The 23,445-nt window shown below is 32.5% G+C and overlaps 4 protein-coding genes across 8 annotated transcripts; 2 read left to right on the top strand and 2 right to left on the bottom strand.

Moving 5' to 3' along the window:
- Nucleotides 1-293: 293 nt before the first annotated feature.
- On the bottom strand, nucleotides 294-8,028 carry LOC107068318 (uncharacterized). Of its 2 annotated transcripts, none has more exons than XM_015324567.2 (6): nucleotides 5,270-7,983; nucleotides 3,726-4,564; nucleotides 3,375-3,582; nucleotides 3,112-3,293; nucleotides 2,639-2,770; nucleotides 294-2,397 (listed from the first exon to the last, which is right to left on the bottom strand). In XM_015324567.2, the coding sequence occupies exons 1-6, from the start codon at nucleotides 5,598-5,600 to the stop codon at nucleotides 1,747-1,749; spliced, it is 2,343 nt and encodes a 780-aa protein (XP_015180053.2). In that variant the 5' UTR covers nucleotides 5,601-7,983; the 3' UTR covers nucleotides 294-1,746. The 2 variants fall into 2 exon arrangements, with proteins under 2 accessions (XP_015180053.2, XP_089026548.1); XM_089170422.1 differs by having other exon boundaries at nucleotides 2,276-2,400; nucleotides 5,270-8,028.
- Nucleotides 8,029-11,097: 3,069 nt separating this feature from the next.
- On the bottom strand, nucleotides 11,098-12,299 carry LOC107068317 (uncharacterized). The gene is made up of 2 exons (XM_089170446.1): nucleotides 12,188-12,299; nucleotides 11,098-11,795 (listed from the first exon to the last, which is right to left on the bottom strand). Exons 1-2 carry the CDS (start codon nucleotides 12,222-12,224, stop codon nucleotides 11,323-11,325), a joined length of 510 nt encoding a protein of 169 aa, XP_089026572.1. The 5' UTR covers nucleotides 12,225-12,299; the 3' UTR covers nucleotides 11,098-11,322.
- Nucleotides 11,681-14,821, top strand: LOC107068284 (dnaJ homolog subfamily B member 13). Its single transcript, XM_015324504.2, has 6 exons — nucleotides 11,681-12,869; nucleotides 13,097-13,318; nucleotides 13,396-13,540; nucleotides 13,843-14,020; nucleotides 14,104-14,275; nucleotides 14,464-14,821. The coding sequence occupies exons 1-6, from the start codon at nucleotides 12,760-12,762 to the stop codon at nucleotides 14,696-14,698; spliced, it is 1,062 nt and encodes a 353-aa protein (XP_015179990.2). The 5' UTR covers nucleotides 11,681-12,759; the 3' UTR covers nucleotides 14,699-14,821.
- A 542-nt stretch (nucleotides 14,822-15,363) lies between these two features.
- On the top strand, nucleotides 15,364-23,150 carry LOC107068283 (folliculin-interacting protein 1). 4 transcript variants are annotated; one of them, XM_015324503.2, is made up of 13 exons: nucleotides 15,364-15,663; nucleotides 16,272-16,598; nucleotides 16,965-17,106; nucleotides 18,035-18,124; nucleotides 18,225-18,304; nucleotides 18,400-18,482; nucleotides 18,668-18,790; nucleotides 18,882-19,110; nucleotides 19,208-19,540; nucleotides 19,657-19,741; nucleotides 19,993-21,488; nucleotides 21,634-22,153; nucleotides 22,248-23,150. In XM_015324503.2, exons 2-13 carry the CDS (start codon nucleotides 16,393-16,395, stop codon nucleotides 22,458-22,460), a joined length of 3,600 nt encoding a protein of 1,199 aa, XP_015179989.2. In that variant the 5' UTR covers nucleotides 15,364-15,663; nucleotides 16,272-16,392; the 3' UTR covers nucleotides 22,461-23,150. The 4 variants fall into 4 exon arrangements, with proteins under 4 accessions (XP_015179989.2, XP_089026585.1, XP_089026581.1 ...); XM_089170459.1 differs by having other exon boundaries at nucleotides 15,364-15,657; XM_089170455.1 differs by lacking the exon at nucleotides 15,364-15,663 and adding an exon at nucleotides 15,670-15,920.
- Nucleotides 23,151-23,445: the final 295 nt, after the last annotated feature.

Raw genomic sequence — 23,445 nt, forward strand, 5'->3', positions numbered from 1 at the left:
CGGGGCCTAACGAGATCGCTTAATCCGCCATTGATTTTATCTTAGGTTAAATTTGATTTCAGTTAAATCCGAATATCTTAACAAGGATTAGTTTGTCAAAAAGCACTTGGCCAATGTATGCTAATCGAATCTTCGAGCGATCGTGCGAACAGAATGAGAGAACGTTTTTTTTTTTTTGTTTCGTGCGACAATACGTGGGACCGCAAAGTGCGACGGTGAAACGTAAAATAAATGTTGTTCCTTGAATCCTTTTTTTCTTTTTTTTTTTTTTGCTCTTCTTTTCTTTTTTCTTCTTTTTCTTCTTTTTTTCTTTCTTTTATATTCATTAATTTGGTCCCATTCTAGGTACAGGATATTATGCCCGACACGAATTTATTATTAGTTGCTTATTATATCTGTCATTTTTTTTTCTTCTCTCATGTTCGCAACGTCAGCGCGTAAATTGATCATCTTTTAATCGACCCTCTATATATTTTTTTGTTATTTTTTATTACTCATTCTTTTTCATTTTCATTTTCTTCTTTTTGATTTGATTCGCGCATTGATTACGTGCTCTCCCTTAATTTTATAATCCTATTGGATAAGCATACGTTCCGTCGGCTATTTTTATTTGTTTCTTTTTTTTTACTTCTCTCTTTTTTCTTTTCAAAAAAAAAAAAAAAAGAAAGAGAGAATATAAAAAAAATACCGTCAGAACTTGCAAGACGATAAGTCTTTCATCGATCGATCACCAAAGAGAATAATTCTATGTCTCTTTCCTAACGAAAGAATTATAAATATATACATATATATTTATACATATATATATATTTTTTTTTTTCAGTAATTTCTTTCCTCTGTAACATCGATAACCGAACATACAAATTGAATAATATAACGAGATCACATTTTTACACATATTAAAAGAATTGTTGAAATATATTACAATAAAATATTTAAAAAATATACACACATATAAAATAAATTAGAGAGAATAATTTTGTATATATATAAATGTACTTTACGTTAATAAATATACCAAACATATATTATAATATATATTATTAGTGTGTGTGTGTGTGTGTGTGATACGCGTTATATTATTCATTTTGTATAAACATAATAATATATGTACGTATTAAGTACATATACAACTGTATAAATAAATTGTGCCAATAATTATGACGGATGTACTAAATTCAACATAAAAAAGTAATTAAATACAAATATATCTCTTATCTTTTATGATTTATTTTTCTATTATTTATTATATTAATATTGTTAATATAAATCATAAATGAGAAATTTGTATCGAATTATGTTGATTTTAGTTCACCAATAATCCCATCCCTTTCCCATCTCAATTATCATAATTATCCGCACATTGTATTATCATTTTATTCATTTGATTAAGAAGGCTATTTATTTGTGCCATCATCATAATTATAATCATCTTAACGACGAACAACTATCATCACCATTATTAATCTCTCGTAATCATCATCATTATAATAATCTTCTTTTCTTTTTTTTTTTTTATTAGCACACATTGGCACATAGTTTTTTTTGTTGTTGTTGTTTTATTGTTCTCGGACAAAATCCGAAATCTTCTTCTTCTTTTTTCTTTTTTTTCATTCTTTTAATGATCGATCGATTTTATCGACGGGAAGACGACCACTAAATACTTAACGAATAAATTTTGTCGCGATTATTTATCGCAACCTCTTTTGTTTATTTGTTTTTGTTTGATTGAATAATATACACTTATTAAATTTCACTACCTACAGGACCGACGTGCGGACTGTGCCAAGACGAAACAATGGTTTGTTGTCCGCAATAAGCATCGGTTGACATTAATGACAATGACGACAATGACGATGACGAAGAAGATGACGACGACGAGGATGACGATGAAGATGACAACGACGTTGGGAAAGTATTGACATTTGATTCAACGACGGCAACGTCAAAACTCGACGTTTCATTTGACGGTTCATTGTTTTCCACAATTTCACTTTTAAGTTTAACATCTTTGTCATCGAAGTTCGTTGAATTAGAATTTGAAGTTGTCGTTGTCGTTGTTGTTGTCGTCGTCATCATCGTCGTCATTATCATAGGTAAAACCGTGCCATTCATTTCCGACACGTTCATTATCATCCGACTTACGTCGTCTTTTTTATTATCCTCTTCTTCTATTACTTCGTTATTGTTATTGTTATTATTATTATTATTACTCTTCTCGCCAACCATGTTAGCAAAATATTCCGATCTCGAGAATTTTCCAATCTCCGTTGAACCAAATGCTTGATGAAATCCTGGCAAGGGTTGAGTTAAATTTGGTTTCTTAGATTCGAAACTCTCGGAGGAATTACGATCGTAATAATCCTTTTCTTGATCCCTTGGTCTTTTTGATGTCATCTACTGACATTAAAATAATACATTATTATTCAATAATAATCAAAATGTTTGCCCAATATGAAAATAATTGTTAAGTTTTGAGTCTAACATGAACAGGGTTAAAGTTCTGAGCCTAATGTGAGTAGAATTGAAAAGTATTGAACAAAGTGTTTAAGTTAAAACTGGTTTAACCATTTTTCGCCGTATTGAAAGGGTTAAACAATTGTATTCCTTTCTTTTATTTTCAAAAGTTCTACTTTACCGTCGCTGGAATTAATAATCCATTGAAAATCCTTGGACTTGACACGGGATTAGATTGCCATTTCATTTCTTTAACGATCTCACACTTTCTAGGCTGAATCATACTAGCCGATGTAGATGTTTCTACGGGTATCTGTAAACATTTTCAAATACACATCCCTAATTTATCTTTATTTCTTTAAATTCTTTTATTACAGTTAAACAAATAACATTATATTTGAATACAATTAATCCTTTTACTGTTATATGCGTCCGGCATATATGCATCCAAATTATACATATACGTGTACATATATGTGTTTATTAATATTTCAATGTAAAATAATGTAAATTATTAGTAAAATCAATCAACGAAACACAACCATACTAGTAATAAAGTATCCCGTCGTTCTTACACTTTATTTGATAATATTCAGCACTTCAAAGATTTAAAAAGAAAAGAAAAATTAATTAATTATATATGTATATAAGTACCTGATTCTCCGTTGTCGGATAAGATTGATTAGAATTGTCACAGAGTTCGCGTTTTCGTGAAACGTAAGGTGGTATTTGCGATTGATTATCAGTAAATTCTTGCCTATTGGACGTATTGTCTCGCAAAAATATGGCCTGACGTATTCCGTGCATCGTAACGTTACGAATAACACCAGGAACATCTGATATAAGAGAATATATTATATTCCATATATTATTTATAATATATCAATCATATATAAAAAGGTTAATTATTAATTTACAAGTAGGCAAATTGTGACTGCTGAAATGACCCCAAGTTCCTTGAGCAGTTGTTTCCTGTCTGCCATTATAAGGTATAGCAATTTGAGGTGGGGTAGGCAATTGGATCGTTCTTGTATGTTGTTGTTGTTGTTGTTGTTGTTGTTGTTGCTGCTGTTGTTGTTGTTGTTGTTGATGATGATGATGATGATGATGCATATGGGAGGTATTCTACGAAAAAAAACCAAATCAAATAAAACGCAAGGATAAAAATTAAGAACAAACATATATTATATAAACGAAAATTAAATAATATAATTTAGAAAAAATGTAAATCTTTCAAAAAAAGAACTTGATTAAGAGAATATCATCACCTGATAAGGACTCCACTTTTGTTTATCAGGGAATTCAGTTAATTGATAATTCGCAATCATTTGTTGACGTCTAATCATTTCTCTTTCAAGATTAGCAGCAGCTGCAACAGTAGCAGCAGCGGCTGCAGCACGATAACTGATAATATCTATCGGTTGTTTGCCCAAAAGAAACTGTTGTTGTCGTTGTTGTTGTTGTTGTTGTTGTTGTTGCTGCTGTTGCTGCTGTTGTTGTTGAAAAATAAGTTGATGTTGTTGCATGGCGAGTCGTGATCTTTGATCAACGTTAACGTCGTTAACACCACCGGTGGTATACCATTCAGTTCCTCTTTCATTGTACCCACATTTAGAACGTGAATCATTTACTATAGCTGGACACCAAGATTCTGGTGGCATCATTGACCGATCAGCAGGATGATCAGCAAGTTGATGCTGTTGACGTGGTGTATGATCAATGAAATGAACTGTCTGATAATTGTTTGATAATCCTGAAGAACCACAATCAAGATGATGATGATGATGGTGATGATGATGATGATTCCTATGTTGTGGTTGTTGATTTAAGAATTCTTCAGTCAAAGAAGATGACGTAGTAGTCGTCGTTGTTGTTAATGATGTTGGTAGTGGGGGTGGTGGTGGTGGTAGTGGTGGTGGAGGCGGTGGTGTTGTGGTTTTCGTCGTTGTAATCGTAGTCGTCGTTGATGTTGACGTTGAAGAAGATCCAAGATGATTCTTCTGTGAATTCCCGATCGTATTCTGAACTATCGAACGTCTCGAGGATTCTCTGCTTTGCTCGCGCATAGCTTTTCGCATTCTAGCCTCTTTTGGATTATAGACATAATCTGTGAACAGATAAGATGTTCTTGTTAAAACAGATTATTTTATTTTATTTTATCTTATAGGATGATAACCCCATTAACATATTTACGGTCTTGTCTTATTTCGTTCAACTTTAATATCACTTTTAATTATGAAATTAAAGTATATCATACAAATAAGACACACAAATCCCAGTTTCAATGAATTCTTATCATTACGAGAACGTGTCCTTTTATCTTTGGAAATAAATATAAATCATAACATTCTCGTTGTTGGAGATGGTGTTACTACTACTACTATTGCTACCCCCCCCCACGATCGAGGTCAATCCAATTAACCGTAACGACCCATCCTTCCAGACCCCCCATCCCCGATCCCCTCTCCCCGATCGATCGTGTTTATCAACCGAACTTATCGTACGGATAATAATTCGACGCCGATGACGACGATGACGACGAATAAAACCTCCACCCACCCCGATCGATGTGCCTTTTTACGGGAGAAGACGAGAAGAAATAAAGAAAATAAAGAAGCCAACATGTTCCGTGTGTCGTTTGGATTATTATCGACGTTCTTTCATTACGGTTAAACAGAAGGCTAAAAAAGAGGGGTATTTGAGTTGTTTTTTTTTTTTTTTAAAGGGAAACGTACATTACTAGAAAGGGTAATGATATATTCATGCGAAAATTTGCAATCAGTTGAAGGGGATTAATTAATTATTATTCTACCTGTCGGATGATAAGCAGCTGGCACAACAGCAGGATTGTAACGTGCATTAGTCTCGAGCATGTTCGAGATCGGTGCGGTACCATAATTCGCGTATGGAGCAACACTAGCATTGTTGTAACAAAAGTAGGCTTGCTGTTGTTGCTGCTGATGTTGTTGTTGTTGTTGTTGTTGTTGTTGTTGTTGTTGTTGCTGGTGCAGTTGCAGTTGTTGTTGTTGCAGTTGCTGTTGTTGATGATGATGTTGTTGTGGTTGTTGTTGTTGTTGTTGTTGTTGTTGTTGATAAAAATGATTGCCAGGGGTGTACGCTTCGACGTAATTGCAGCAATCCATATTTTAAATTTTCGTTATAGGAGGATAACGGGATATTTTGTCGTCAGTTCTGATCGCTTAAGTGGTAATAATGATCCGTTTTAATCTGCTAACGTTAAGTGTTGCGTATCTTTTTTGTACCAAAAGAAAAGAAAAAAACAAATAAAAGGAAAAGAAAAAATATATTTAGAAGAGAGGAGGGGTAAATGTTCGAAGATTGTTCGAAAGTCTTTTTTTAAATGGTCAGGATTGTATTAGATAGTAGGTTAGTTAATTTGATAAAAACAAAAAAGGAAAATAAATAAAAAAAGACAGAGTTACAAGAAGACTTGGAAGAAAAAAACAAAATGGAAAGAAAAATATAGAAGAGCCAATAACCAATGGGTTTAGGTTCCTCGTTTGTTAAATGTTTGGTCAAAAATATATAGATATATATATATATTTTGTTGTTGGGCAGTTGTTGGGTTCGTTGGCGTGTAATTATTATTACCCGCCGTTGCCGCCGCCTCGGTTCCACCGCCGCTGTCCGTCAGTCCGTGGTCTTTGGTCTTTGGCAAATTACGCGGGAAAACACGAAAGGTGGTCGCCTTCGTCGTCGACGAGTCGTTGTCGTGGTGCCGTTCGATCGGCTGCTCGCATTCCATCGGGAAGACCCAAAATAATCTCGGCCCACTTCACCTGGTGCAACAACTTCCACGTTGTTATCCTCCTCCTTTTACTTGTCCTCATAGTGATCCTCATAATGAGCTTCTTTTTATTAATCGTCGATATCAATGACAACGACGAAATATTTATCTCTCTGTTCAGCATACTTCTCCAAAACTGAACACTCTTGTATAATTATGTTATATATATATAGATATATATTATAGCGTCTTATATATATTCTTTTTTTACCTTGTCATTAGGTAAGAGAAAAAGCGCTAAAAAAAAAGGTTCGATTTATTGAAATTGTCGTTTTATCGAATCGTTACGTTCACCACTACCACCACCACCACCACTACCATCAGCAACAGCATTAGCAGCAGTAGCAGCAGCCTGTCAGACTGCACCGCTTCTTCTTCTTCTTCTTTAATAAACGGTACAACACTGTTGTCGTCGTCCTCGTCGTCGTCGTCGTCGTCGTCGTCGTCGTCGTCGTCCTTCTTCTGTCGCGGCTCTCCTCCGACGAACGGAGGATGATGCGACGATTCCGCGTCTTCCTCTAGCACTCGCGCCATTCTCATAGCAGCAGTGTACCACTACTACCACCACCACTACTACCCCACCATCACCACTACTACTACCACCACTACTATTACAACCCACCACCTTTACCAGAGGTAACAACAGCGGCGGCGCCAGCAGCAGCAGCAGCAGCAGCAACAGCAGCAGCAGCAGCAGCAGCAGCAGCAGCAGTAACAGCAACACCAGCAGCAGTAATAGCAACACCAGCAGTAACAACAGCAGAAACAGCAGCACCACCAGCACCAGTACCAGTACCAGCACCCAGTTGTGGTAGCTGCGCCGACGCTTCGAGATCGATGCTTGAAACTAGGCTTCCTTCTCTAATTCCCCTCCTCTTTTTCCTCCTCTTTCTCTTCCATCATCTTCAGCAATAGCCCCAAAGCTAGCCGTAGAGTTACGTCGAGCGCACACGAGACACCCTCTCCGAGGCTAGAGATGTCAACACACCGACACCTTTCTTATTCCCATCTCCTTTTCTACCATGACCATCATCATCAGTCTCTACTCTTTCTCTTTTCCTTCGTGTTTATCTTTTTCTTTTTTCTTCCTCTTCTTCTTTTATCCCCCTTATTATTCAGCCTTCACCCTCATCTCTTCCCCCTAGTCTATCTCACCTTCTCCATCTTTCTCCTTTTCCTCCCACCTCCTCCCACCCTTCCCTACTATCACCACCTTTTTTCTCTTTCCTTTCCCCCCTTTTTTTTTCTTTTTCCAAGAGACTCTCGCCCAAGAGCTTTTTCTCTTAGTCTCGGGTACCTTGGTGTCCCTTTTTATTTTTTTTTTCTGGTAACCCTTTATCTTTTTCTCTTTTTTTCTCTTGATATTCCTTGGGTTTAGTGTCCTCTTTGACAAAAATGGGAAAAAAGAATAAGAAGAATAAGAATTAATGGGAATAGAGAAGAGAAAAAGATAAAGAAAAATAAAGAACGATGATTTTCCCCTTGCTACTGTTGCTGCTGCTACTGCTGCTGTTGCTGATGTCTCACGTTAAACCTTATTCGCACTGATTTTCAATGAACCACCACCACCAACCAGCCAACCAGCGCCGCGACGACGACGACGGATCAACGCGACGGCTGGCTGGCTGGCTAGCTGGCTCGTGTTCGTCGTCATCGACGAACTCGACTTTCCTCCCCTGCCTCCCTTCCCATCCCACCCCGCCCTTTCGTCCTACTCCTACCTCCAACTACCACCCCCTAACCCAAGCCCAAACCCAAGCCCAAACCCAAGCCCCAGCTTCCCCCCTTTTCTTCCTCCCGTTCTGCTGCGTCGGTCCAGAGGACCCACGAGGTGGTGGAGGAGGAGGAGGTACACGAAAGGGAAAATAATTCTAATTCTTTTCAATGGTTACTTCTTCTTCTTCTTGTGTCGAATGATTGGAGGATTATATTTTTTTCTCTTAGATTATTTATTTAAATTTACGATCGTTTGACAAAGTTAACGGACACAAATATAAAAAATAAAAGAGTGGGGGAGGAAAAAGAGCAATGTCCTCGGTCTCATCGAAAGTGCATTCGGCTTCCTCCCTCTCTTCTTTCTCTTCTTCTTTTCTTTTTTTTCACCCTACGAACTCACCCCCATCCCTCTCTCTCTCTCTCTCTCTCTCTCTCTCTCTCTCTCTCTCTCTCTTAGGGTATCGTCTCTATTACTTTTTTTCTTTTCTTTGTTTTATTTTATTTTGTCCGTTTCTTCATCGATTATCTACTTTGTAGCTTCTTACAGATTTACCCTATGGTTATTAGCGTTGTATTCTTTGAATTTTTTTGTAGTAACGTAAAAGATTGAAAGTGGTAAATGTCAAGATTCATATGACCATTTGGTGACCATTTTGTACGAAATGTTAATTGTTTAATAATATATTCAAATATTCGGCGGTCTCTCTTTCATTGACGTATTTTGTACATGTTGACATTTCACCATGTGAATCTTGACATTCTCCGATTACGATCTTCCGCGATTACATATATATTGGGGTTGGCAAGAAAGGAATTTCGGTTTTCTAGTGTGAAAAAATTGCACAAAATTAAAAAGAAAAAAGAAAAAAAAAGAAAAAGAACGAAATTTTAGGTTGGATCAATAGATCGATTAGATAAATCGAGACACAATTGGGATAAACGATTATAGTGATTCGACCAATCAAGATCGCAATGTTATTTTTGTATTCGATCGTTAAATTCGTTTGGGAAAATTCGTTTAAAGGATCGATTAGTAATTAAACGTCGTCGTTGTAGTGGTTACTTTTTTTGTAATAATTGTAAAAAAAAAAGAATAAAAAAGACAAGGAAAAATGTTGAAACGATTAACGTTCGCCAACGAGAAACGAGGTGTAGTAGGCTGGTGGTATCGTCGAATGGTGCCAGGAGCGATAGAAATCGATCGATTCGAGCGTCACCCTTTTCCTATCTATGCGCTTGCACGCTCGTTCGGCACTTTCAGTGATAAGTTGCAACTACTTCAGCTGGCGCGTGCGCCCCTCAACGTTTTAAAACTCCTCTCCTGTCTCTATGTCGCGATCTATACACCTACATATATATATATATCTACATATACATATACGTATATATACATATATATGTCTTCTTTGAGTACAGGTGTTACGTGTTATATATGCATATATATGTATGTATGAGTTCGCTTGGAAGCCAATGCAGTTAAATTCAGAAAACGAAAAATCAATATTTTATAATATGAATTAATTTCGAAAATTGTCCATTACATTGATGTCATCAGAAAATTGTAAATATAGTCTTTTTCTAGTAGATCTTTTATTTCTTATAAAAATTCCTAATTTAGTAAATCCTTTAATAACTATAAAAAAAAAAACAATATTATTTATGGCATTTAAATTGACAATAAATTAATTAGAAAATATCCAAAAAATGGATTTAAAACAATATTGGTTTCTACATCAGTAACTCACATATATGCATACATATATCTACATCTATATCTAGATCTATAACTGTACCTACATCTATATCTATGATATAATAGGTTAGTTGCACGTGAATGCTTAGCAAGACGACGATGAAGTACGAGAAAGACAAGACAAGAGAAGAGAAGAGAAGAGAAGAGAAGAGAAGAGAAAGGTAGGAAGCAAGGAAGGAAGGAAGGAAGGAAGGAAGAAAGGAAGGAAGGAAGGGTGGAATAAGAGAAGTACGGAGGGCATAATCGGCCTGATCCATGGGTGTAGGCAAGCAAGCAAAGCAAGTAAAGCAAGCAAGCAGGTAGGTAGGTAGGTAGGTAGGTAGAAGCGCGGTCGTGTATCGGACAGGTTCCTAGACCCGCGTCGCAATCAATACCTCCGGTCTCTCTACCGTTTCCTCCACCCTTTACTCCCTTGTCCCCTTATCCCCCTGCCTCCTCGCCCACCCGTTTCTCGTCAACTCGACCGAGGATATCTCCTATCCCTCTCTTCCTATCCCTTTCCTCCCTCTTCACCCCCTTCCCCTTTCTCTTTCTCTCTCTCTCTCTCTCATCCTTTCAATTTACATTTCTTTTACACACCTTTTTTTTCATCCCCTATACATTTTGACTTTGACGATAGCAAATCTAATATAAAGTACTATCCCTCCCTTTTGGTATATTCTCAACCCCCAATCCCCCAACTCCACCTCATTCCCTCCCCCCTTTCCCCCCTCTTCTTAACAGAATGATGAATAAAAATAGAGAAAGAATAGGTGATCAAGTCTGAGAGGGAATCATCATCAGGCTTGTCGAGTTCTCTTATAGTTTTCTGACAAAAAAGAAATATTCTATCGGATCGTTCTTAAAGAAACCATTTGATTATAATGATCGATATTTTGTTTTTTGTTCTGTGTGTCTCTCTTTTTTTATCACATTGTATATAATGAAGTATGGGACTCATGGAACATGGCATTTTTGTAGAAACGTATTTAGCACATGTTATAGGAGGGTTATCTGTGTATTTTAGATATATTTTAGATTATTATTATAGAGGGAAGTTTTACTATTAGTATAAATTTTCCAACACCCAGTATCAAGTTGGTATATAATACGTTCTCATGTGTAATCGAAAACTACGTTATGATCTTATAATTTATCCGAGAACAAATGTAATTATTAAGGAATCGATAGTGTTTAACGTACCTTGGCAAATAGCTTCGAATAAAAGGTTAAGAGAACGTATTTTAATGGGATATTATCAAGAATCTTTCGTTTAATATTACACCAGTTGGATATCAATTTACTTTATTTCTACTTTTTACACCCCTTCTCTGTGTTTTCATTTGAGAGAATAACTTTTAATGTGGAAACATTGAAATCTCGATCAAAGTTTATTATCTTTTTCGCCTAACATTGGAAAATTATTAAAATATAAAATAAAACACTTACCGGGATATTTCTTTTTGTGTTCTGCGTCAACTTCTCGTGCCAATGTGAAATACCTTTCCTTCACGTCTTGTGATATATTTTTCCAAAGTATTCCAAGTCTAAATTGTTATTAAAGATTAATTTAACTCATGAACAAAATATAGAAATATAGAATTAACATTTAAGAAATAATACTAAACCTGACACTGATGTCCTTGTTAGACTCACGAGGATTTTCATTAGCCAATTTCTTTCGCCATTCATTGGCAAATAACATGAAAGCATTAGCCGGTCTTGGAATTTTTCTTTTCAATAAATTTCCACCATTGTTGTTTTTCTCGTCGTAAGATAACAAAGTTTGTAATATTCCTTGTTGTTTATTAACAGGTGATGTGAAATTTTTCGTACGATTTTCTTTATCATCTTTAACAACGATTGATTTTTTTTTGAACAAATCAAAAGAACGTTTTTCTATCACGATGTTATTACTGTTGATAGTATTGTTGTTGTTGTTGTTGTTGCTGTTGTTGGAATTTTTATTGCAATTCTTTCCACGATAATTATGATAGTTTGACAAATAAATGGCTTCCTTTTTTGTCGAGATAGGTGATAGGATGTTAGGTTTGATGTTCCTTGAATCACGTTTAGTATTGTCTGTTAGAAACAAGGCATCATATAATTAATCCATTTTCATTATTTCTCTCGAGATTCCTTCGAACGAACATGTATTATTATGAATGTGTAATAAATTAGCATTGATCTTTGCGAACCGTATGAGAGTAGTTAAAAAAAAAAAAAAAAAAAAAAAAACTTCCGAATAATAATTATGTGTAATAATAGTTGCGTGCTATTACAAAATTAAATGAAAAAAAAGAAGAAAAAAAAAGAAAAAAGACTTGAATATTCTATAATAATTCGAATACACGATACTCCATAGAGATCACTTTTAATTAATTGAATGATTTTTAATAACGATTGAAATTTCTACAAATATGTATAAACAAAACAAAACCCCCCTAAAAAAAAAACATTACGAATATGCTTACCTTTTTGTACGACACATTCACATCCACGATTATCCATGACGATATTCACAAAATGAATTTTCAAATGACAACTTACAAATAAAAATCCTTAAATCAAAATCTTCAATTTCTTTTATATATATATATATAAATATATCTGTTGATATTATTGAGAAAAAAAAACATTTAACAATAGTCGCGATGTTTATGAGATCCGTTAGAAAGGTGTTCTTCTCTTCTCTTCTCTTCTCTTCTCTCGTAATAATCACCAAGTTAACACTAAACTAAGAAATGAAAGTTTCTTTTCTTTGGTTGTGCCTAGAAATGATGCAATATTGGTTGTTTGAAACAATTGAACAAGAAAAAAAAAAAAAGAAGAAAATAAAATCTAATCCTCCTCACAGAGATACGTAACGACGATCTTCATTTTGAAAATAAAAGAAGACCAAAAAAAAAAAAACAAGAAATTAATTATATACGATCGAGATATTCAAATTTTATATTTTATAATCGATATATATATATATATATATATATATATATCATCAAGTTAATATTGTTTTTTTTCCTTCAATAAAAATTCATTTGACAAAATGTCATGTAATAATAATAATAATATTTGTAATTGTGACAACACTGGCCTTGATTATTATGGAATATTATCGTTGAACAGAAATTCTAATGACCTTGACATAAAAAAAGCGTAAGATAGTTACATACAAGTAAAATAATTGTATATATATTATTGAAATACTTAAAAGAAAAAATGCTTATATATAATTGAAATGATATTTGATATAATAAAAATTAATGTTTTTTCTTATTAGACAATACAAATTAAAAATAAAAATATAATTTATATAATAATAATAATTTATAATTTTAGGATATATATATATATATATATATAAATATATAATTGTTATATAGATTTAGAAGATTAGCTATAAGTCATCATCCGAAAGCTAAAGGGAATAATGGTTGCTTTGAAGGATTTAGTTTGATAGGTGAAGCATACGATGTGCTTTCGGATCCATTGAAAAGGGCGGTGTACGATCAGTACGGTGAGGAAGGTTTGAAACATGGTGTTCCGGGTCCTAATGGGTTTATCGAACCTTACGTTTATCATGGAGAACCTATGAAAACTTATAGGTATATATCATAGAAATAAATTGTATTAACAAATGGTTATTTAATTAAAGAAATATCTTTGTTCGTTTCATATACAGAGAATTTTTTGCTACCGAAAATCCATACGCCGATCTTTTGGATCATTTAACAAGGCCACAAACGTTACTCGAATTCTCAGAAGGTCGTGGAATAAAAATAAAGGATCAACCAGTGATAAATAAATTACAATTATCATTGCAAGAGGTATTTTATGTTTAATTGATGATATTGCATTTGAATTAAAACAACGAAAAGTACGTTTTCAATGCAACGAGTTAATTAATCGTTTTGTTGCTAATTTTTCCAACGATTTCAATATCATACACTGACGTTTAATTAATTAATTAATTAATTAATGTATGTATATATGTATATACGTATAGGTGTATCCATCTTGCTAAAGTGTGATTTTGAAATTAGATATTTTACATCCAACGCATTCCTGAGAATCTATTTTTATTTTACGCTACTATTAGAAATAATATATCTGTGTTTATTGCACTTAGGTATATTTTGGTGGTACGAAAAAAATGAAAATACAAAGATTGGTATTCGTTGATTGTACAAAGATGAAAACCGAAATTAAAGAAGACATTTTGACGATACCAATTAAACCTGGTATATTAACGGGAACAAAAATGATTTACCCAGAAATGGGTGATCAAAGTTCAACGAAAATATCTGGTAAAATTATGAATAATCATTATTATTATTTGTTTGATGTAATATTAAAAATGATATATTTACAATAATACATTTGTATTCAGCTGATATCATTTTCATTGTCGAGGATCGACCTCACGAAACGTTTCAAAGGAAACATTCGGATTTACATATGATTGTTAATGTTTTTTTAAAAGAAGCACTTACGGGAATAACAATTACCGTTAATACCATCGATGATAGAATATTTAGAGTACCAATAACTTCTATTATCACGTATGTTATTAATATTTATTTTTTTTGGGAAGAAGCAGGGGAGATTTTATCAACATATTTTTCATTTATTTTATTAACACATTCGCTGCTGGCATATTTTTTCCTTTTCTAAATACTGGCTACCGAATTGTATTTTTCGTGGATGCGTTCTAAACATATTTTCATGTATTTTGAATATTGTTCATCAGGCCAGATTATCGCAAGATTATCAAAGGGGAAGGATTACCTTTACCGGACAATCCAAAGGAAAAGGGAAATCTAATATTAAATTTTCATGTAGAATTTCCTATTTATTTGTCGATTATTAGTAAGGATTATGTTCACAAAGCGTTTGAATTACTAATAACCAGCGATACGATAGAAAATACCGAATATCTTCATCGTTATGGTGTTCAACGTTATAAAATGTGGAACATGTTATAATATTTTAAACCATATATAAGATTTTTTAAATTTATATCTTATCTAAATTCCCATACAATATATATTTGAAAGTCTGTGTTATTTAATTATTGACGAATCAATAAACAAAATATTATATTGTTATTTTAACAGTTAATTATATTAAAAATATCCGAGTACTTACAATATTTCAAATAATTTCATTAACTTTGATTATATAACTTTGATTAACAACACACTCCATATGATAAGTAGTTGTTAGTTTGATGAACTATTTATTGATACGGTATATTTCATGTCGATAATATCCAATTGTTGGTATTATCGTAGCATAGGAATCTGCATTATCGATTATGAAATTTTGTATACTAAATAAAAAATTCTAATGTTTCTGTCATCTCGTAAAGTACCTACTATTGTCCTCTGGTGGTCCTGGAGCAAATTAATATATAACTAAATAATCTATTAATTTTCTAGTTACTTTATTAAACAGCAATCGATAATGCAGATTTCTATAAAACGGTATTATCAACAATCTAATTTTACCGACATAGAACCGTATCGATAAGTAGTTCATCAAAATAACCATTTATCATGTAGAGTGCGCTGTTAACCAGAGATTAAGAAATCACACATATCGATCTATCGATCTATGCACAATCGGATTATAATAGATCATAGATCATTCGTCAAAGATCGTCAATAATAATAAATATCGAGAGAAAAAGATAGAAAAAGAGAGAGAGAGAGAAATTAATCCTATTGATAAATTCTAAACGATTTATTATCAAATATATATAACGTATCTATATTATTTATCGAATACATCACAGTTTAAAAAATAATAATAAAAAAAGAAAAAACAAGTTGTGTATAGAAAATGTGTTGGAGTGTGTGTTTAACAACAAGATGGCGCGGCATGTATCTGACCAAAGTGTCATCGAAAGTGCCAACGTTGCGGCGAACGTATTTTTGCTCGTGTAATCGTACGAAATTAATCTTTTTTTTTTTCCTTACGTATTTCTAACGTTTTCGTGTTAAATCGTGTCACATCGAGTAATCACACATCTCGTTGATTTTGATTTCATTCGAAATTCTTTCTATTTCTTTTCTAACATTCCTTGAATTTAGTCGAAGAAAGAAAAAAAAAGAAAGAAAAAAAAGAAAGGGGTCAAGAGGCGTCTTAATTTTCCGCGTGTTTTGTGCGTGCGCCGATTTGCGACGTTGTTGAAAGAGAGGCAGAGTGAGAGAAAGAGAGAGAGAGAGAGAGAGAAAGAGATAAAAATATGTTCTATCTTTCTTTATCTTTTTCCGTTTCGCATATCTATGAATACAACTACTGCTATTCGTATTACAACTACTAGAAGACTACGACAATTGTGACGATTACGTTGATGACTACTTTGACGATGACTACTTTGACTACTTTGACGACGACGACGACGACGACGACGACGACGACGACAACAACTAGGACGATGATTTTGTTAATCACGCGTTCTATGTCAAAACGGTCGGGAAAAACGGAAGAACGTTATCTCTCTTAGTAAAGAATCATATGACTCCCTCTAATCGCACGTGACTTTATTTACAGTTTACTTACACTCGCTCGGCTTTAACATGCATGGTGCAGTTATTTGTGACATGATACCAATTAAATACAAATTTAACGTGGAACGCGTTAAAAGACGATTGGGAATTATTTTTACCTTATAATGTCTTTGTTCGGTAAATTAAATCTTTTGAGGAAACATTGCAAAGACAATAATATTAATAATAATAATAATAATAATAAGTCTAACGAAATTGACGATAAAATTACTACAACTACAACTACAACTACAAATACAACTACAAATACAACTACTACGTCTACGAAAACAACCAATAATACGACAAAGAAGAATACCAACAACGATAGGTAAGAATTTCACATTTCCTTTACAATTATTATTATTCATTATTTATTATTATTTCATGACAATTTTCTATTTAAATTATCATCTATTCGAAACATTAACAAACAATAACTAAATATATTAAACGAGAAACATTATTTTGATTCGTTTCATTTTGATTTCATTCATATGATCCAATTTTATCTCATTAAGAAATACTCGAAAGTATTATAGTAAAATAATAATAAAATAAAACCCTACGATTTAATATAATTAGATATTAGATCGAAAAAGGTGATACTAGTTCTTCTGTCATTTTTTTTTTGTTTGGTTCTTGTTATTTGATTTTATCTCATTTCATTTCATTTTACTTTATTTTGTTGTTACAGAGAACCAACATTATGTCTTGGTACGGAACAAGTGAGGATTTTGTTATTTCAAGAATGCGAGTGGCGTGGAAGAAGGGTACTTTTCGATTCTCTCAAATTGGAGAATCGACGTACCAAAAATGCAACCTCTACTACTGGCACGGTAAAATATTCAAATAAATAATAAATAATACAAATATAACAATAGTAAATTAAAGAAATAGAGAGAGAGAGAGAATTTAACCCAAAAAAGAAGAAGAAAAAGAAATTGAAATATCACTCGTGTCTGATAATAAAATCATTAATAATTTGTTCATTCATTTTCATGAAAAATATATTATTTAACATTTCGAATAATACTTATTAAATATTACATATTCTAAACATACATTTACATATTTATAGATCAAACAACTTTGTTAACAATAGAAAATAACGTGATTCATATCATAGAGAAAGAGAGAGAGAGAGAGGAGAATTTGTTTTACAAGAAGAAGAAGAAGAAGAAGAAGAGAACATACTCGCACGCTTCTAAGATTTCTGTCTCCTTGGCCTTTTGCCACAAACACAAATGCGACAGGTTTTAACAACAACACATGCATATATAGATACGTATGATTGCAATCACGTTATTCGCAAGAGTAACATTGGAAAAGATTCGTTTAGAATCTAACGTGGGTTGTTTCTTCTCGTTCATTGATAGAATGTTGAAAGACGTTTTTCAAATTGTTTATAACGATTACAATCAAATTTTTTTTTTCATTTTAATATATAATATAATAATATGGTATATATTATATATACATATGTGTGTGGGTAAATTTGATCTTGTATAACGTCAAATAACTCGAATAATCATATTTTTATCAAATGGCCTTTTGTTATTATTCTTTCATTATCTTTCATTCCTTTTTCTCTTTTTTCTTATTCTCCAATCTCACTAACTTATTTCAATTTTTTATCAACAAAGATATAAACGATGACCAATAAAAAGTGTTACTTGATTATATTATGTACTACTATATTACCGCGAAATACAAAAATAATATTATTATTAATTTATTTGTTCATAATTGTATTATTATTTTTAGAAAGAAAAAACAGCCGAGGATACTACGAGCTCATTAAGTGAAATGGTTTTTGGTACGGTTGCAATGACTTATAAAGGATCATCATTTAAGGTATCTTTTTAATCAACAAAATTAAAACAAAAGAGAAATCAAAAATATCTCCAATTAATACAATTGTTATTGGAATTAATTAACTTAAAAAATTGAATAGGTACATTCGATGAAATCACCGGCATGCATCATTTGTACAAAAGTATTCCCTGTTACGGAACACAACGGGCCTAAGCAGAAGTAAGGACACGTTTTGCTTTAATAACGGTGTGCGATCATCCTATTTTATTAATAGTTTACAATGACGAACTGACATAACGTTCATTTACGTGCAGTGAAAGGTTCTCGGATGGTACATTAACGCGTTGTTCAACACACGTGGATTCTAATACAAGTAATAGCAGTATAAAAACATCTAGTGAGTATAATCAAATATTTACAAAATAATCATATTTTAGATGATTCGGTAAAGAATTGTGGTGTCATTAAAAATAAACGAACCAGACAACAAAAATACAAAAATTGGCATTCATATTTTACAAGAAAATAATGTTTTAATAGAAATTCAATAATAATAATAGACATTGTGCAAACATTTTGCAGTATCACGTCCAAGTTCTGGTAATGTGTCATCGTCTAATGATTTATTACCGGATCCGAGAAAAAATTCATCGTGTTCTAGCAACGGTAGCAGTTGGGACATGGAAACTCAATTGCATATGGGAAGTAAGTTTCTCCTTTTATTTTCTTTTTTTATTTAATTCTTTATATCAAAGATTATTACTTTTATTTTTTTATTTTTTTTTTTATTTTATAGGTTCTCAATCGTTAGAGAGCAGTGGGTCTTCCGGTGTAGGAAGTAGTTTATCAAGTTTACGTCGTAAATGGTTGAGAGCAGTTTCCACTTCTTTGAGTAGATCTGATTCCGACGATATATTTGGTATACAACAATATGGTGACAATAATAGCGAGGGTGGTGGTGACAAACATTACAGAAGTAGGCTTGGATTAATGATGTTAGTTCGTTTAACTCAAGGACAAGAAAGGTATTTTTTATTTCATTTCATTTCATTTCATTTCATGTCATTTGATTTAATTAATCATTGTCATTTGAATAAATAAATAAATAATTATTTATTACAGGAGAATAGAAACGAGATTGTTAGAACATATGACCCTATTGGAAGGAATGTTGGATCGTTTAAGATATTTTTGTATCGAACGTAACGGTTTCAAATATAAAACTAATCGTAAATTAATCGATCCGGCAGATAGAATGTATCGTGCATCCTATCGTTTTATAATTTCCCTATTACGATTATTAATTAATCCGAATTATTGTCGACCACCATTATTGTGGCACGACGTTCTACTTAATTCTGTGATAACTTTGGAAATGAATTCCAATATATTGCAACGTGGTTTACAACAGATGTGTCAATTGTTGGACGACGTTGATACCAAATCGACAAATTTGTGAGTACTTTTTTTAAATAATATAATAATGTTTTGTTTTGTTTTTGTTTTTTTTTTCAAATTCACAAAAACTAAATTAATTATGATATTCATCTTTCGTTTATTTTACGTTGCAGTTTTTTGAGTACTGTTGTGACTGCGGTGTTGATGTATCATCTTGGTTGGGTTTACACTATACTTCCTGCAAACGATCGACAAACGGTAATACAAATTAATATTTCATCATATTATTGTACCAGTTAACGTTATGCGTTAACATCAAATAATGAAACCTATTCTTATACAAAAAAAAAAAAAATAAATAATAAATTACATATATAAACTTTGTTATTAATAATAATATAAAAATAAGTGTCCATCATCTCCCCGCTTAACAAAAACTGATCTCACAAGAATATTTTTAAATAAACAATACTCAACTGATGTAATGAATTATTTTTGTTAATTTTCAGATGGAAAATTTGGGTAAATGGTATCCATGTAATCCATTATGGGCACAATTAGGTGATTTGTACGGTGCTATGGGTAATCCAATAAAAGTAACACACACCCTCGTGGTTGGTGATTCACGTAAAAGCGATTTAATCAATTCGGTATTATATTTTCTAACATATTTCATTCGTAGTGGAATAGTACATAAACAACAAGAATATCGGTGTGCAATAGAAGACGATATAAAAGAGGCTACTAATTTTTTGGAACAAATGAAAATAAAACGACCACATTTGTTCGATTATACAAAAGCAAGAAATAATATAACAAACGATAGTAATCGAAATAATACGGTAAAGATGATTAAACGTGAAACGCGAGTGCCGATACGTAAACAAACTCAAACGTTAAATCAAATGCAAGTACGTGTTAACGATAGTGCTACGATAAATGAACAATTGCACGTTGATGAACGTACGAGATCAGAATCCAACGTAGAACGATGTAGGTCAACCGAAACGTCAATACGTTCTCTCAAACGTAGTACAACTATGAAAGTTGCATTAGATCAATATATGTTGAAATCAAACGACGAATCATCATTACATGAATCGACAACGCCAATATCAAAATCATTATCTACGATACAAGATGAAACAATTGACGAGGAAAAGGTTAAACCAATTACTACGAATGTTAATCAAAATTATATTCAAAGTAAAGTGAAAATAATTGTTAACGAGATAGATTCGAATACGATTGATGAAGAAATTACGTGTAACGTTGATAATCAAAGACAATTTGATGTAGAAAATGTAACAAATATCAATAAAAATGATGAATTTAAAGATAATACAAATGCATCATCGTTTAAACGAATATCTATAGAAGAAGAAGACGAAGAAGAAGAACAAGAAGAAGAATGTAAAAGTAAGAACGATAATGGTGGTATTAACAACAACAACAACAACAACAACAACAATAACGACAAATCTACTACTACTACTATTAATCAAACAGATTTTCTTAGATTATATGATAATAATTTTATCGAAGAAAATAAACGTCAAGAACAGGTATATTTTACATTAGGTTGCGAGGATAAACCTAATAAATATATTTCACGTCCAAGACTCGGTTACAATTGTCAATGTTCTTATATGTTTACCACGTTACCAAGTACATCGGCACAATTACCGGAAAATGTATTGAGAAAAATAATTCAAAGAAATTTTCCCGAATCATCGAAAAGTATGGAAGCATCGTCTGGTACAATGTCAAGTATGGAATCTAATATGGAATCTAAATCAACACGTATTTGTCCTAGATGTCATAATCAAAGTAATACATCGTCACAAACTTATAATGGTATGAAAGAATTATTGGAAACGCCGACTAATGCTACCGAAGTATTACGTACTTGTGTTAACGCTGATAGAACCGTTGCTATGTCTCGTTCTAATAGTTTGGAAACATTGATGGAAGCAAACAGTGTTATAGAATTACCTATGCCACGGTGAGTGAACATTTGGAACGTTTATTTTGAAAATTGACCAAAATTACATATTGGTCAATTAAGAAATCTAATAATTGACATTTGTTATAAATATTTAGCTAAATTATAAACTGTTCTTTTTTTTTTTTTTTTGTTTAATTTCTAGATCTAAACTAGTCTCTTCCAAACAAGTTAATAATTCTAACGAAGAAACGGGATTTAATAAAACACTATTACAAACTAAAGTATCAAATACAAGACAAACTAACAACGGTAATTGGTCAACCAATTATACTTGGGGTTTGGTTATACAAGGTTTAATAAAGAAAGATAAAAAAAGACGAAAACGTCGTAAAGATAAAACGGAAGAAAAAGAAGAAGAAGAAGAACAACAACAACAACAAAAAGAACAAAAAGACCAACAAATTATCGAATCGGATATAGAAGATGATTGGTGGTGTTGCGTACGTGAAGAAGTTGCAGCAGGAGTACGTTTTCCTACGATTGATGAACCAGTAGCCGAAGCTGTTTGTATTTTAGCAGATTTAGATACCTGGCACGTTGGAATTTTATCTAATAACACGCCATCGGAAGGGCCACCTTTACCTGTTGGCATGTCACGTTTAGTTGCCAATATGTTGGAAGCATTTTCTTATGTTTGGCGCAAATATCATTCACCGTTACACGTAAGAAAATATCACATTTATTTTTATTTAATCATAACTATATATATATACAGGGTATCCTAAACAAACAAAATGACATATTCATTTTTTGCAGTGTGTCGATATATTGGAATCAAAATTGCGGGAAATGTGGTTGAGAAGCGAGGCACTTGCTCAAATGTTGATGACAGCGGATGTATGCGACGTTAGTGTAGCAGCATTAACAAACGCACTTGATCTCGATGCTGCTGATATTCCACTATTATTAGCAGTAGCTACAACTCATTCACCGGAAATCGCGCAACGATTTGGTCTCACGCTCGCTTAAATAATAAACGACTGGTCCCTACCCCTCCCGCACATACCCATCCCCCTTATACTTTTTGTTGCATACCAAAAACGTGTTGTCATTGTATTGTCCTTTTGTAATTCCCTTGATGAAGAAAGTTAGATAAAATCGTTTGGGGATTTGCTGTACAACTGCAACAGTGCAACAACAACAACAACAACAAGAACTGTAACAGTGCAACAAAAACAACAACATAAATTAACCTTTTCCTCTCTTATTAGAAAATTTTATTTATATTTATTATATATCGTCGCAAAAAAAAAAAGAAAAATAGGTGCTGCTGCTATTGCTGCAGCAACCTATGATGGTGGGATTTTTTTTTATTTAACGAAATTCTGTATAATTTTATTTTATATTTTAGTTTTAACAAAACACGACTATTCCGGAAGACACCGTGTTGAAACGTTTGTCACTTTCGTCAAAGTGTGATTTATTTTTTTGTTAAACGAACACGCAAATTGTTTTATAATAGCAAGTTTATTTATATTTGTTCGATAAAATAAAACACATAGGAGATATAATATGATATATATATTTTTTTTATAAATTATTTATATATATGTACACACATATATAGACATATTTCGACGCGGGACTAATGTTGAAAAATAAGATGTATAATATATATATAAATGGATAAATATATACAGGGTTTCCCATGTAACTGTATTCACGATTTTTTAAATACTTGTGATAACCTGACCAAAAAAAATGTGTGTTTCATTCAATGCATTCTATGTTTGCGATAATTTAGCAAAAAAAAAAAAAAATAAAAGAAAAAAGAAAGTAAACAAACAAACTAAACATTGTCAAAATTAAAATTTGACATGTTGCATATTTCATGATAATAATTCATTTGATCAAAGTATAATCAAGTTTCATAAACACGGTCTTTTTTAAATTCCGTTTGTGTAACCTCGCAAAAAACTTCTTCTTTTTAAATCATTAAAACAGAAAATATTAT

Source organism: Polistes dominula, unplaced genomic scaffold (assembly GCF_049000335.1).
Source record: "Polistes dominula isolate Pdom_NZ unplaced genomic scaffold, Pdom_raw_medaka contig_29, whole genome shotgun sequence".
Lineage (NCBI taxonomy): Eukaryota > Metazoa > Arthropoda > Insecta > Hymenoptera > Vespidae > Polistes > Polistes dominula.

Coding starts and splice junctions, on each gene's coding strand:
- LOC107068284 (XM_015324504.2), top strand. CDS start 12,760: ATGTCATGTAATAATAATAATAATATTTGTAATTGTGACAACACTGGC. Junction 14,021..14,103: donor AAGTTCAACGAAAATATCTG/GTAAAATTATGA, acceptor ATTTGTATTCAG/CTGATATCATTTTCATTGTC. Junction 14,276..14,463: donor CCAATAACTTCTATTATCAC/GTATGTTATTAA, acceptor ATTGTTCATCAG/GCCAGATTATCGCAAGATTA.
- LOC107068318 (XM_015324567.2), bottom strand. CDS start 5,600: ATGGATTGCTGCAATTACGTCGAAGCGTACACCCCTGGCAATCATTTT. Junction 3,294..3,374: donor CAGTCACAATTTGCCTACTT/GTAAATTAATAA, acceptor CTCTTATATCAG/ATGTTCCTGGTGTTATTCGT. Junction 2,771..3,111: donor ATCCGACAACGGAGAATCAG/GTACTTATATAC, acceptor AAATGTTTACAG/ATACCCGTAGAAACATCTAC.
- LOC107068317 (XM_089170446.1), bottom strand. CDS start 12,224: ATGGATAATCGTGGATGTGAATGTGTCGTACAAAAAG. Junction 11,796..12,187: donor TGAATGTGTCGTACAAAAAG/GTAAGCATATTC, acceptor TGTTTCTAACAG/ACAATACTAAACGTGATTCA.
- LOC107068283 (XM_015324503.2), top strand. CDS start 16,393: ATGTCTTTGTTCGGTAAATTAAATCTTTTGAGGAAACATTGCAAAGAC. Junction 18,125..18,224: donor ATAAAGGATCATCATTTAAG/GTATCTTTTTAA, acceptor AAAATTGAATAG/GTACATTCGATGAAATCACC. Junction 19,541..19,656: donor GATACCAAATCGACAAATTT/GTGAGTACTTTT, acceptor TTTACGTTGCAG/TTTTTTGAGTACTGTTGTGA.